General features: G+C 40.0%; 1 protein-coding gene across 3 annotated transcripts; it reads right to left on the bottom strand.

Moving 5' to 3' along the window:
- Positions 1 to 747: 747 nt before the first annotated feature.
- LOC139149947 (jun dimerization protein 2-like) lies at positions 748 to 13,518 on the bottom strand. Of its 3 annotated transcripts, XM_070722017.1 has the most exons (4): positions 13,165 to 13,518; positions 12,625 to 12,742; positions 8,220 to 8,327; positions 748 to 2,446 (listed from the first exon to the last, which is right to left on the bottom strand). In XM_070722017.1, the coding sequence occupies exons 2-4, from the start codon at positions 12,670 to 12,672 to the stop codon at positions 2,306 to 2,308; spliced, it is 297 nt and encodes a 98-aa protein (XP_070578118.1). In that variant the 5' UTR covers positions 12,673 to 12,742; positions 13,165 to 13,518; the 3' UTR covers positions 748 to 2,305. The 3 variants fall into 3 exon arrangements, 2 of the variants coding, with proteins under 2 accessions (XP_070578118.1, XP_070578119.1); XR_011556174.1 differs by lacking the exons at positions 12,625 to 12,742; positions 13,165 to 13,518 and adding an exon at positions 8,828 to 9,159; XM_070722018.1 differs by lacking the exons at positions 12,625 to 12,742; positions 13,165 to 13,518 and adding an exon at positions 8,674 to 9,167.
- Positions 13,519 to 14,660: the final 1,142 nt, after the last annotated feature.

The raw sequence follows: 14,660 nt of genomic DNA, 5'->3' as shown, positions 1-14,660 counted from the left end.
GTGTAGGGTAAGATAGGCACAAGGGATTTTCCCTGGAAATTTGGGATGTGATAACTGTGAACTCTCGTACAGGTTAAACGAACTATTAACCGCTGTTCATAGGCTCCATAGATTCTTGTAAAAATGCGTTGTGGAGAAGCCAGTTATTGTACAACACACACACACACACACTCTCTCTCTCTCTCTCTCTCTCTCTCTCTCTCTCTCTCTCTCTTCTCTCTCTCTCTCTCTCTCTCTCTCTCTCTCTCTCATATATGCTGTTCTATACATTCTCCCCGTTATCAAAAGCGACCCATTTCAACGCTAAACGATAGCTGATATTCTAAGGCAGATGTGGCATGTATTCACATAGGAGCCAATGTCATAATTTATCTTCGTCAGTGTTCTAGGGTCTCTCTTTTGCCTCCGATATCTCAGGAATCATTCAATTTACTCAAATAAGCATGGACCTTGATGCATATATGCGATTTGAAATAAAAGAACCAAAAGGAAAAAAATGGCGCAAATCATTTAATGTTGTATCTAGTGATTTTACTGGTTTGATCGTATTCTCATCCATGGTCACATTTGAAATTGATCTGATAATTATAATTATATGAGTTGTAATGTGGACTAAACTTTCTGAAACAAAGAACATGAAACGCTCCAGAGATAGACCTTACACTGTGATCAGTTCATAAAGTTACACGTGTGTTGTTTGATAATATTTTATTTTTTTGTTCCTTTGTTCCTTAAAAATTAAGAAAATTTGATCCTTTGTTCCTTAAAAATTAAGAAAATTTGATCCTTCCCTCTAAGTATATAAACCCCCTACTCAAACTTTCCAAAAGCAAACTTTCGTCAACATTTTTCGTTACAGAGTAAAAATCGGGGTTCACCGTGAAACTTTTGGAACAAGACAAACAAATTACTCAATATTTACCGATGATTGAAATTCAAAATGGCGCCAAGCTTGTGTGATATCTAGAAATCTGTGGGGAAATAAAATGCCTGATTTTCAAAGAACTAAGCCGGTGAGAAATTTGTTTACATAATCTTCAGTCCATAATCTTCCATAATCTTGAAAATCAGCCCCAAGAAGAGGTAGGCCAAAAGGATGTCACAATTGCTGCCCTCGCAAAGAATATCACATCGCTCACAACAGATATGCCGTGTTACTGCCTAGCATTGAACTCTACTCTACCCCTGACCGCCGGGATACAGTTAGTAACAATGTTGCACATTAAACACATACAAAGGCTGCATTGATAAATTGAAAACACTATTGGATTAGAAACCGGTACCTTTACTTTGCAAACAGCACAAAAAAATAACGGAAAACACTTTAAATGAGAAGAAATATTTCCCACTTGTTGTTACATTGGCATCGTTCAATATTTTCAGATGCAGTTGCACAATGCGTGGCGTCCCTTTGCAAAGTCATCGATCGCATGTTGCTATGCGTCGGACGAATATCCCTGCCGAACTTCCGTATTGATGACCTATTTACATATTTCAATTATCTGTTGCCATAAGCTACTAACAACTCTGTCAGGATTGTCTGTGGAAGGATATCATTAATTACGCTTTAGATTACCCTTTTCACGCTAAACTGTATCATAAATTTCAAATACTGGACCAAAGTTGACGCAATGCACGAAGCGAAATTATCGAGGGGAAATCCCTCCCAGGATGATAAGGATTACCATAGATTGCGCACTTAGAGTTTTCTATACCAGCTTTTCACACAACAATTTCAAGCGAGCTGATGCACTTTGATAGTTATTTTATCCAAGACTATAATATCATTTGCCAAATACGGAAGTACATTCATCTGCCACCTGTCCTGCTCATTTCTCTCAGGGAAACGTGAGGGCGCTAAAATTCGACGCAAAGATCCAGACATCCGAATTAGCCATGGGCTGCGTAACTAATAAAAGAAGATCATCTTCATGTTGTTTGTTTTCTTTTGCTTTAGCACCAAACTTTGACGGATGGCATATTTACGGTACATGCTTGTTCCAAAACTTTAGTGACAACTTGACAAATTAAATAGCAAATATACATTTAAGTACACCCCATGGTAATTAATCTTTAACAGCGCCAAACTTTGATGGATGGCATATTTATGGTGCATGTTTTTTTTTCAAAAAAATTAGTTACAACTTTATAAATTAAAATAGCAAACATCTCATTATAATTAATCCTAAACAGAATCTGTTACCTCTGTCTCTAAGATGGTAATTTTGCTAAGTAAAATTGAAAAGAATTCGAACTTTAAACCTCGTCTGTTAAAATTCTTCAAAATATCAATGCAAAGGACAGGCTACACTTTCACATAGTGCGTAGCGTATTTACATCGCATTAGGTGACTGCGTAGGAGAAGCACCAACTCCTCTTCTTCGGTCTGTAGTCGCTGGACTAGGCTCTGCAGATTTTTGTTTTTAAGACTTAGTCTGTCAACTTCCTGCAACAAGAAAAGTGAACAGCGCCGCTGTTAATACTTGAGGTCACATGCGAAGACAGCCTATAGTCACTCAACTTATAGGTTCGAGTTGGGGTGTGTTTTGTGCGTAGAAAAGTGCGACAGGCTTAAAACCTATCCGTTTCTGTTCAGTGAATGGTGACTTCGAAATTTAATTTTTTAAATACATTTCTGAATCAATACGGGTGCCTCTATGAGGCTATAGATGCCTGGAGGGTAAAATGACCTTAAACAGAATTTTAAAGGGCCTGTAGCTGTAAATTTTGATGATTGTTTGACTAATTTTGTTTTCATGACAACTACAGTTTCTTGTTCTACCCCCACCCCAACGCATGTTGAGATACACAGTACTCAGCTTGTCAACTCAATGTGTACATATGTAGACTGCATTGTCATTGTTGACAAGTGAATGCCGGTTAAGATTAGAGAATTCAAAAGTAACAAGGCAGTATTGCTGAAGGCAATGAGTACTTGGGCCGTGATAGAGTAATTTTGAGGACAATATATACTACTATTCAAATATGTCTTGAATTTCCTCCTGTCAATGAGGCATTTGATTAACTGGTTATTAAACAAAGCAATGGCATGACAACGGCAAAATATGTCTAGCAACTTTTGTGGAGTTTGAGGCAGGGGTTCTTTATTTATAGCGGGAATTGCTTAAACTCCTTAAATATTCAAATTACAGCAAATTTCTTTTGTTCTCGATGGTAGATGTCTAATATTTAGATGGGCATATTTAGATTTCTACCCTATAGTTATCCCTATATACCAAAAATCGGACATCCAGCTCTATTGGCTTGCTCAGAATTAGATATGCGCATAATTAATGAGGTACAATATGTGGTGTCATAAGGTGTCCCATCATACCATTTATGAAGGGTGTAGCACTTGTGGTTACTGAGTTGTGGACAAATATATATATTTGAGGTCAAAGGTCATCGAGGTCACGTCACATTTTGTCAAAATAATTGTATTGCTAAGTTATTCCTATATACCAAAAATCAGACCTCCAGCTCTATTGGCGCGCTCAAAATTATATATGCGCATAATTAATGAGGTACAATATGTGGTGTCATAAGGTGTCTTATCATACCAAATATGAAGGATGTAGCACTTGTGGTTACTGAGTTGTGGACAAATATATATATTTGAGGTCAAAGGTCATTGAGGTCACGTCACATTTTGTCATAATAATTGTATTGCTAAGTTATTCCTATATACCAAAAATCAGACCTCTAGCTCTATTGGCTCGCTCAAAATAAGATATGCACATAATTAATGAGGTACAATATATGGTGTCATAAGGTGTCCTTTCATACCAAATATGAAGGGTGTAGCACTTGTGGTTACTGAGTTATGGACAATAATGTATATTTGAGGTCAAAGGTCACCAAGGTCACATGATATTTTGTCAAATGTCTGAGATATCTGCGTGAACCGATGGACTCACTGATGCACTCACTGACGGATATGAGCCAATCTATACCCCCTGGACTTTATCCGTGGGACAAAAAACTGTGTCACTGCATCCTTTAGGCAATATGAATACGATGAGAAACTAAATTTTTATTTTTCTTGGCATCATACATGCGAGTCTATGGAGAACTGCCTTATACATGGGAGTCTATGGAGGTGTAAACTAAAAAGTCCTCTAACACGGCCAAATTTGATAGCATTGTGAAACAAATCGACGTGCATCTGTATGGGGTTGGGTACTGTAGGCGTGAACGGACGGACGGACGCACGGACATGACCAAACCTATAAGTCCCCTCGGACTTCGTCCGTGGTGATTAAAAACAACGCAACAGTTATTACAGCTACACCGGCGGTAGGTTCATATCCAGAGCCCCGTACGGTCGACGGTCTGCCGCCGTCGCTTGAAAACAATCTCATGCACCCGGCCATATGGGCAGCTGGCCGGATCTCAGTCGCTCGAGAGCTATTCAGCTCTGGGACTATTCGCCCCATAGACGAGTATACAGAAGCGAGGTATTTCTCGCTTCTCGAGCGACTGTGGCCGGATGCATGACTTCCCGGAGAAGGCGAGCTGTCACGTTCACGCTCAGGATTATTTGTCGATCAAATTTCAGTAAATTTACCTTACCTAGATGAAATTTTGTCTATAGGCTGAAATTTCGCCGAAGTTTGACAAAATTACATCGATTTTTCAGGTTCATATGCGACATTTTTGAGTTTTGAGTGCAGACAGAAATAAGTTTTGAGCTAATTGAGGCAACATGGCTGCGACCCCATGTTGACCCCTGGCCCTGCGTACGATGCTATGTGCTACAGCTAACACACAGCATCGTACGCAGGGCCAGCGAGAGAGTTGCCGACATCGACGGTTATTTACGAGAAGTGAATAAAAGACTGTCATTTTTGGAAGCGATCGAGTAGCTGAGGTAGGCTGGGATACGACTTGGGCCCAAGAACGCTGAATTTCGGCAGTAATTTGGCTTTTTACGTCAAGTCCCAAAATGGATTTGAAGTCACCGACCCAACGTACGGGTCTTTGCAGGGCTGTGGTGGGCGGGGCGGTTAGCTGTAGCGGAACACACAGCATCGTACGCAGGGCTAGTTGACCCCCAAGTGAAAATGTGTTCGCGATCAAATCTTCCTATATTTTTTCAGAATTTTCAACAAAATCATTGCTTCTTACATCTTTTGTAAAATATAAAATACTAAAATAAAACTGCGATGTGCCATGTCTCCAGATTTCTAAAATATCGTTCGTTGACCGCTCGACGCAAACTTGTGACGCAGTTGAAATTCAATACTGACCGCCAAATAAATGAGACGAGATCAGTCTAGACATCCTCCAAATTATCCAACCATTCGCATTGGAGTTCAGCTCGCTTAGAGTATCATAACATTTTTCGGCCTTTTAGATCGACCCTAATATCTCCCATTTAGGAAATAAATACACAAGCTACCTCGACAAAACTTCGTGCACCATCCAAGACCAAACGCACTACAAATCTGTCTTGACGTCATCATCTCCTTACATGGTAATCGGCATACCGTATTTTTTAGCAAAGGGGACACAGAATACGTCGGAGTATTCAGTTTCAAAACGTATTACATTGTGTGATGTTGTCAAAAAAAAGTCATGTTACTGCAGTGGTATAAATTACAAAACACAAAAGTTCAAATCAGTTTATTTTGGACTGGCTTTACCCAACATTTCATATTGTTTCTTATGCCAGATTTGACCACGTGCTTACTGGCGACCCCTTTTCATGCAATTTTGTGTCAAATGATGTGTTCCCCTGGAAAAACAAACGTACGATTTCTAAATGAAGGAGGCGAAATTTGCCCTCAAGACTCGAAACCACCCCTTACGGGGTGTACCTAGCTATTTTTAACGAGCTTCTCGAATCTGCAGCTCTATTTCGAAATGATGGTCTGGTTTTCTCAGCTCAAGGATAAGTGTTCTCCATCGCTGTGGGCGTTACTATTCTCAACCGGGGTTACAGTTTCCAGTCGTAATGTTTTTCATTGTGTCCGGGATATAAAACCTTTCCTTTTCAAACTTTCTCTTTGATTAACACTAATCCACATCTTGTCAGTGATTAAACATGTTTCAAGTTTAAATGTTAAATTCTGGTCTCGAGCCCTCCTGTTCGACCAAACCGAAATTACCCCTCCCACTTTGGCTCGTCCAGTGGGTGTAGCACGGGTCGTGCCATCGCCTAGTAAACGGAGGGTGCATTAATTGTTGCATTTCGATGCACATTTTGATTATATTCAGAAGATTTTGTGGCAAAAACTCAGATAGAGAAGCATTTATATTCACATCTCACTTATTCAAGACTGGCTGAGAGCAGCACTTCCATTCAGTTAACATCATTACGCCATTTATTATGCCAAGAAAGATGAAGCCAATACATTTTGCCCTCCCTGGTCTCAGCCAGAAATGGTTATACCTTACAGTTTTTTCCCACGGAATGAAAACAAATGTACTTGGGCTGAGGCCCAAGTACAATAAATATAAGTGCCTATTGCACGTGTAGACATTTTCTTGGCAAGCTAAGTAGTGGTCTATTCAATGTGTTTTGCCGGGTAGAACAAGAACTTGCAAGTGACGTACAAAACAAAAATATCGATAAAAGAAAGTTACAGCTTGCAACATTTGCAAATACCAACAAAGTTTAGGTAAAGCTGAAGATCAAACAGCTCATCAATACCCTATAAAGGTTCGAGCAAGACAATCATTTCTGCCTTTCTGGCACATCGTATACTATATAGGATGCTAGAACACACCAGTGTGTTTAGACAGATATGCTCGGAGACAAACATGCCATTGTATTCCACGGCCACTGAGAATTTTCGTGAAATAGGAAGCGAAAATGGGAACTTATGAAGTTGAAGGGAACAAGTCTTGTGAAATTTGGGGTTTGGCCATTATCGACGGTGAGAAAAATAGCATCGACAAATAAATATACATGTAGATTACAGCCTACAGACGCTCATAAAAAATCAATGACGTTTGTATGAGAAGTGGAAAACACATCATTTATAAGGATATTTATCCTTTTAAACCGAACAGCGGACGACGGTCTGTTGTTGTGTAAACCAAACAGCGGACGACTGTCTGTTGCTGTGTAGTAATTATTTTCCTTCGATTGAATTCCACCTGAGTCTTAACTTAATGTGTCATTGACGTACTGTAGTGATTATTGAATAAATGAATGAATGAATAAATAAATAAATAAATAAATAAATAAATAAATAAATAAATAAATAAATGATAAACATAGTGGTTCAATTTACCTCTACTGGTAAGGAAACTACAATCAATATACTCACATTTCTTCAGATCAGTGAAGGAGGGAGAATATATTTTTGGCTGCGATATTTGCTGAAAGCCATCAACGTTTTTTGCGGCCTTCAGAAGAAACAGTCTCCATCGTGACCACAAACCTTGAATGGTTTATACAAAGAACGGGGGAGAAGTGGATAACCCTTTGAACTCTTGGTGGACATCACCACCGACCAGCCATCATCAAACATCAACACCCTCGCAATTTATTTTCGGCACTTGATTCCTTCAACGACGTGCGTGCACTATGTTGATAACAGTTTTCTCGCCACAAAAACGCGCCAACACAAGGTAAAGTGGTTTAATAAGGCAGTGGCAATGTTTGATCATGGGCACCATGATGCTACCTCCATTTCTTAACAGGACGGCATGAGTTTGTCATTCAGGGGTTTATGCGTTGGTGAGAATGAACTATTTATTGAGTAGGCCTAGGTAGTCTGTTCCTCAGATAGTGGTATAATTAGACTATTTCCTCTGGTGCACGGGGCTTTATATTCTCTTGCATGACCGTGATGTTACAGCAGGATATATTGCTATGTTCAAAAACACCTTTGGATGGGGAGCATCTAGAAAATTTTCTCTATTTTTTCAAATAGCCCCTGACAACCTCAAAAGAATTAAATTACCCCGGCAGCGGGGAGCATCGGCAGCATCATTATTTTGTTTAAAATCCCCCTTTCAGTCCTAAAATATTTTCAAGTCCCCAAATTTACCCCATTTTTTTAGCTCCCCCTGCAAAAAAATTCCCGCCCCTCCAGGGGTGTTTGTAAACGCAACCGTAACAAACTGCGCTTGATTAATAACAGGGCTGTCGAAGGCTGCAGAAAGGTCACTATAAATGTTTGAACTATGCTGATCCATAAGTAGCTATACCATAAAGCTGGAACCAGTGGAATATCAAAACCTCGCGAGATCTCGCTATGACATACCTTCAGAAGAGCTTCAATCTTATCTTTCTTTCTGTTTCGACACTTTGCCGCTGCTTGCCTGTTCTTCAATCTTCGAAGCTGAAGGCGGTCGTCTTCACTCAGGATTGGCTGTGGAATGCAAGGAAAGGTGACTGAGTCAGCTATTCCAAGAAGAGCAATTTTAAACACCCCAGGGGTGTTATATGACACACCTTGTATTAAAACCACTCTGGTGGCAGGATTTTACTGATGTATGACAATATCTTTGCTTGCGGTGACATTTCAACATGTACATACTTCATGAATTGACAGCCTGGTACCAACACTGAACAAAATCGCAGGTTTTTAAAGAGGGAAAATAAAATAACGTTGCCTTTGGTTTGGTTCAAGAGTAACCCCTAAAACATGGCATTATGGGGTCAAATGTTTTCTAAAAAAACTCGAAGTACTCAATCACACCAAAACTGATACGCACTGAGGTGGTGGTACCCTGTAAGACTATATCCGTCATCTGAACCGAGATCTGATCACGAATCAGGTTAGATTCTTGCGAGATCCGCCGGTCGTCGGAGGTTGAGATCAGTTGAGATTCGGCCAAGTCTGGTCTCAGAGTCAAACAGCACACTTACGACGCGCCTGCAGATCTCCTGTTTGCAAAGTTCGGGGCAGTTAATCTGTTGATAGTACCCGGAAGTGTGATTCGTCTGTACCGCGAGAAATTACGACCAACGAATATCTCACTGTGGTTCGAATCGCTTCTCGTCCCCGTATCCTGGTACATTTTTGCGGAACTTACTCGCAAAGGTTCTCAGAAACAATAAAAGGTACTGTCTGGATAGAGTACCACCTCACGACCACCGTCAGATGGACATAATTAGGGGGAAACCCTAAGTATAAGACAATGAACAGGAGCGAATTCCAGCCGTTGAAAAATGCGATACAATTCGACAGCGAAATAACACAAAGGTCGAGCGTAGGAGTTTCCGCATTCTTTTCAACCTCCATTTAGCACACCATGCGGAGGGACTGTCCCTGGCTCGGACAACAGGTATAAACCCTTTGTCTAGGAGTTGGTTCAGTATCGTAAATCGCAAACCTCCCTCCAGCAGTAGCATTCCCAGGATTGCTGGGTATACATGCTTGTTCCGCAAATTTTCAAAACAGCTTTTATTGATGTTTCTACAAGAAAATAAGACACCCCTAATTTTCAATATCTCGGAGAAGGAGGGATAATGACACAATGTCAATCTTTAATAAAGCAATTGGATTGTTTTCAAAATTACTTGCACGTTTCGGGGTTATACACAACAGGCTGCATAGCTGGAACAAGCAAACTTAAAAGTTGGATACTTAGGAAGAAAATGGTCGTATCCCGGGGAAACACTGTTCTACATTTGGATTCCCCGGTTTGAACTGTAGTTCTGAAAATAGAAAAACCAAACCACATTTTTGGGTGAGTTTTAAGTATACCAATTGTATGATGCTAGGTATTTGGAGAATGTATCCCCTTTTCTCGTTTTTCACGGATCGTAATGTTGAACAAAAATGCCCTCTTTTCAGTGATTTTGGAACACGGCCTATAGCCTAATACCAATTTTCCATGACATTGCTACCAGCGGGTACAAACAGTTAAATACCATTTCGACAAAAATAAATTTCAGTGCTCATGCCTACTTCAGACTCTGGCTGTCCCCGGGCCATCTCCACACATGTTTTGCTTTGTACGCGACATACTGGAATGAGGCTCCTATACAAAGATGTGCATTCGAAAACTGAAGTGTTAGTTTGCCAAAATCGAGGTATGTCATCGGCTAATTTGTGGCAGAGCAAATACAACATGCGGAGCCCTGCTTCCGGGATCGGAGCGATCAATGACCCGTGAACAGTTCGTGATGTTTGCGTCAGTGTCGTGCTCAACCGTGAACAATACTGTAACCCATACAGCTCTAAAATAATCAGAATAAATGAGGGTCTTCTTCTATCAGTTTCGTACTAGTACCGCTGGTTGCACTGCGGTAATTATTGACAACATACGCAACAACATTCGTGTGACAGCTGCAAGTGTAGAAAACTCACGGGCTGTAAAGCGAATAAGATTATTAAAGTCTTTGGAGTTTGAAACATTAGAAAGATACGTTTATTTCCATTGCATATTTCTGCCACTTTTGTTTTGCTCACTTTTTGTTTTGAATTAAAGTATCTGATGATAAACATATTTAAAGAGTCAAACATTTGACAACCCGACAGATCAACTGGTGTATGAATATAAATATAACTTGCAAGTCAGTCTTATAGCTCATCCGCCAAGATTCCGAATCCCAATCCGACTGTGAGTTATGCACTTCCTTTCTTCAATACCTTACACATGTACCTGCACATGACGTTAGGATGTTCTCGATAGAGAAACTTCCTTCCGAAACAACGTGTCTATTCTTTAGAGCTATCAGCAAGAATATCACACTAATACTGTTTATCGGTCAGGGCTATATGGATCTGTCATGATGAGTAACCGTGAATTCCCAGCGTTGTAGCCGACTGCTGTACATTTTTACCTGAACGACGGGTCATTGGGTGCCTGGACAAAGGCTCACGACTCAGCACACACGATGTCGTCATATGACAAAGGTGTCAGCCAGACTATTGTTAGGGGTGTCTGAGTGTTTGTCAAATGTCGTTGGCAGAGACAGAGTGATATATGTAAAAAGGAATTTCCCCGATAATTAGCAGTTATGAATTTCGTCATCTGCTTCTCGCTTTAAGGTTACGTCCACAACGCATCTTCCTTCGATCGTAACCACACCAGCCCGTTCAAAGACTCATTACTGCATTTCAGTTTTTACTTCCTACGAACATAATTTTTCCGATGAGGACACAGAAAAACCCCGACCTGACGAAAAAATAACCACGATAATTAACATCAGCTACACTGTGGTATTTCGAAGTTTACATTCAGTCTGTCTTGCTTTTTTAGCATGGCACTTCGAGAGAGAAATTCCAGTGACGAGGTCGATTGGAAATCACGATTGTCGAAAATTTTACATTTCAACCTCCTCTCCAAGGGTTGTCACAGAGTTCCAGGAATCAACAGACTTTTCTTCCCATTTAACGAAGTCTTGATTCAAGTAAATAAAACTTCTTATACTTGTAATATGTACTCGCACCCTTCAATTCTAAGAAAAACACTGAAATTAATGAGTAGATAAATATATAATACAAGGGATTTAAACGACCGATTAACAATAAGTTCTAAGGAGGTCGTTCCATCTTTACTTCCTTGTCAGTATAAAGTAAAATCCCCCCACCGAGTATTTAACGAAAATGGCTTCCGCTTTGATTGTTTATTGTTACGCAACCTGTTTCCCCTGGCCACTAAAATGTACTATGACCGCCCGTGATGTATTTCAGGCGATCGATATTCTTTCTGCCGAGAGATTGCAAAAAAAACCCAACCGTGTGACATTATCGATGCCGGAGACAGACAGTTCTAGCTCTTGCAAACATATAACACCTGTGTGCAGGTTATTCGAAATACATTTCCCGTCCGTGGCAAATGTAACAGCTTACGAGAGAGCACGGGAGAAGTTAGTTAGCTCTGCATCACTTTTATCTGGCAATGAATGTCATATGAGGGCGCCGTATTATCCACGGTCAAGGCAGCACCGTCATACTTTCTTGCTTGCTCGAACCAAACAATTATCATTGATCACGTGATCCCGTGATCAGGTGGTGAGGATCATATGATTCTGTCACAAGCCGTTTCGTAACGAAGCAACGTCGTTTTGACTTTCAGTCGACAATAAAATTGTTTCACGTATTAGCCTTCTGTATGCACACATTTCCGTATTTTTATTTCTACCAGTCAGAATTTCGCCTCCATATGTTCGCAACCCGGAGAAAGGTTTTTCATTTTTGCGAAATGATAGATATATCGTTCTGGTGATCTGAGATGTTTGTCGAGCGGGTGCATCGACGAGGGTTAGTTGTATGTAATCGTCAGCTATCTATTGGGTAGACGAACCCAGGGTGTATAGCGAAAAAAGATAAACCTACTGCAGTAACGAGTTAGAGTAATATTGCACAAAATGATGATGGAAACTATTGTATACTCCGCCTAATAGCGACACCCAAAAGTCATTGTGTCAACTAAAGGTCACCCACTGACCGGGTTGACATTGTTGGTTGAATATTGTGAATGGGATTGATTCTCTTCCATATTTTAGACAGCTTGGGCAGTAATAATCGTTCCCTTGCACCATAAAAGTACAATAGATAACAAAATAAATTAAAACTGGGCATTTGATCTGTTATCAACATTAACGCTGAATCCCCTGAATTTGTGAGTCCTATTACTATTTAGAATCACCCGTGGAGTCACGTAATTCAGCCACATGCACACGAAAGTCGAGTGTGGAGATACAGCACTCACCTTACTACTACTTGTTTCTTGGTTATATTCTTCTTCCATTGTTTCCATGCTCTTCCTGGAATAGTCTGGCAAACGCCTGACGCTCTGATTGCAAAACTTTCAGATGGTATTTTAGATGCTGAGGCAGGAATTCATAAAAATGAATCGTGCGATTATTAAACAGCATTGAATTGTCAATGATATATTCCCGTTGGGCGACTACTGAACACATAAATTGGAACAAGCTACAACTTCTGATAGATCGACTACAGGTATTTTCGCCATTGAGGTCTACCGATCGCGTTGCTTATAGGTCTAGATAGTCTCACGAGAGAATGGCAATGCAGACGAGAACGATGTACATGAAGACCATAGGGTAAAAGAGACTAACATCCACATTTGGTACTATAAATAAGCATCGAACTCTAGTCTTCCGATTTTGCAGCCTAGAGTTAATACAAATGCGAAATGCCTTCCATCGGGTCAAAATGTTGATCAAAATACACTACACAATTATTGAGAAACGGATCACACAATCATGCATGGCGGTCTCCAACTTACATATATGTGCTGTGATAACTTGGTTAATAAGCTTCCGCTGACGATCTTGCCACTTTACACTCAGAGTTAAGCCTTCAGATTCATAATGTTAGACAACCTTGGCAAAAACTGCCGGAACATGGGGGTTTTATATCAGCCTAGCTATTGCAGCTTTTTCGGAACAGAACGAAGTGATATATTATTAGAAAGAGGTAGTCACTCGTGAAATGTATAGGCCGGCACATGGGCATTTTAAGGTTCCATTGAGAAGTACAGTGTTCCCACGCACTCTCGATGTTGTCACCCACGCGACGGACGAAAAAATTAGGCCTGATTTTTAAGGCTAGCTTCCTCTTCGCCACCATATATACCAATACATCCCTTCACGTTATTGACATGTTTCGGGGGAAAAAATGGACCACGTTCCTTTTCCCTTGGAAAAAAAATCATGTGGCTCGATTAGTCACCAAGATACCCATTTGCACGTGTTCACCATGGAGCACATGGCAGATCACACTTTATATCCCATATCTGACTTTATTTTTAGGGCCAACTTCTGCGTGATGTTAAACATCTTGTAAATACCTAGTGTATGAGCTATGACAAAAAAATTAAAAAGCGACGGCCAGAGAGGAGTGACAAAAAAAATCAAAAAACCTTTTGAATTGGTTATGATGGTGTAAAATTTACTGGAAATGAAAGTTTATGAGTTTCAACTAAATGATTGAAGGAATAATCTAATTTCGACAGATACTGGCCCTGGAAGAAAGAAAGAAAGAAAGAAAGAAGAAAGAAAGAAAGAAAGAAAGAAAGAAAGAAAGAAAGAAAGAAAGAAAGAAAGAAAGAAAGAAAATATAGATATAATAAATAAATAAATCGAGCACTGAACCCCTAAGGACATACGTTTATATATATATATATATATATATATATATATATATATATATATATATATATATATATATATATATATATATATATATATATATATATATGATAGCAGTTTTCCTAGCGTGCGGCGGGAAGCCAAAGCAAAGCAAATGTATTATCAAAATGAACGTACGCCCCAACTGATTCGGTTGCTCTACACTCGCAGCCAACGGCTCCTGAAATTCGGCCAATGTTTGACCTATATTTGTACAAATCTCACAAGTTTTAAATAACGAAAAGTTGAAGCAAGGTAAAACAAATGAAAAATCGACGTCTATTGTCAGGCGTGAAACCATAATGATAGACAGTTTGTCAAGAGACCGCGCTCATAGCTAGGGAGGTCTTAGCCTGGCCGCTTAGGAGCTATTGTGTCGGTTGCCGTCCTGGTGGTCCTTACAAAGCTCGTGACAATAGGGAAGCCCACGTACGGTATCGCAAACTCGTGCACTTCTGGTTGCCATGTTTCAATCGTAAATACCTATTATACTAATCTTTTCTGTATGGGTAGCATCAAATAGTACAAGTTAATTTTTGACCAATTGTCGAAGGCGCGGTCAGTAGTAAACCATGAAATCATTTCAACTTGC

Source organism: Ptychodera flava, chromosome 14, assembly GCF_041260155.1.
Source record: "Ptychodera flava strain L36383 chromosome 14, AS_Pfla_20210202, whole genome shotgun sequence".
NCBI classification, from domain to species: Eukaryota; Metazoa; Hemichordata; class Enteropneusta; family Ptychoderidae; genus Ptychodera; species Ptychodera flava.
Note: the sequence above shows the minus strand (reverse complement) of the source record. Positions and strands in the feature narration are given on the sequence as shown.

Excerpts from the sequence above, each read along its gene's own strand:
- LOC139149947 (XM_070722017.1), bottom strand. The coding sequence starts at position 12,672 with ATGGAAACAATGGAAGAAGAATATAACCAAGAAACAAGTAGTAGTAAG. Across the intron at positions 8,328-12,624 it reads AAGAAACAAGTAGTAGTAAG|CCAATCCTGAGTGAAGACGA; the intron begins GTGAGTGCTGTA and ends TGCATTCCACAG. Across the intron at positions 2,447-8,219 it reads AGATTGAAGCTCTTCTGAAG|GAAGTTGACAGACTAAGTCT; the intron begins GTATGTCATAGC and ends TTCTTGTTGCAG.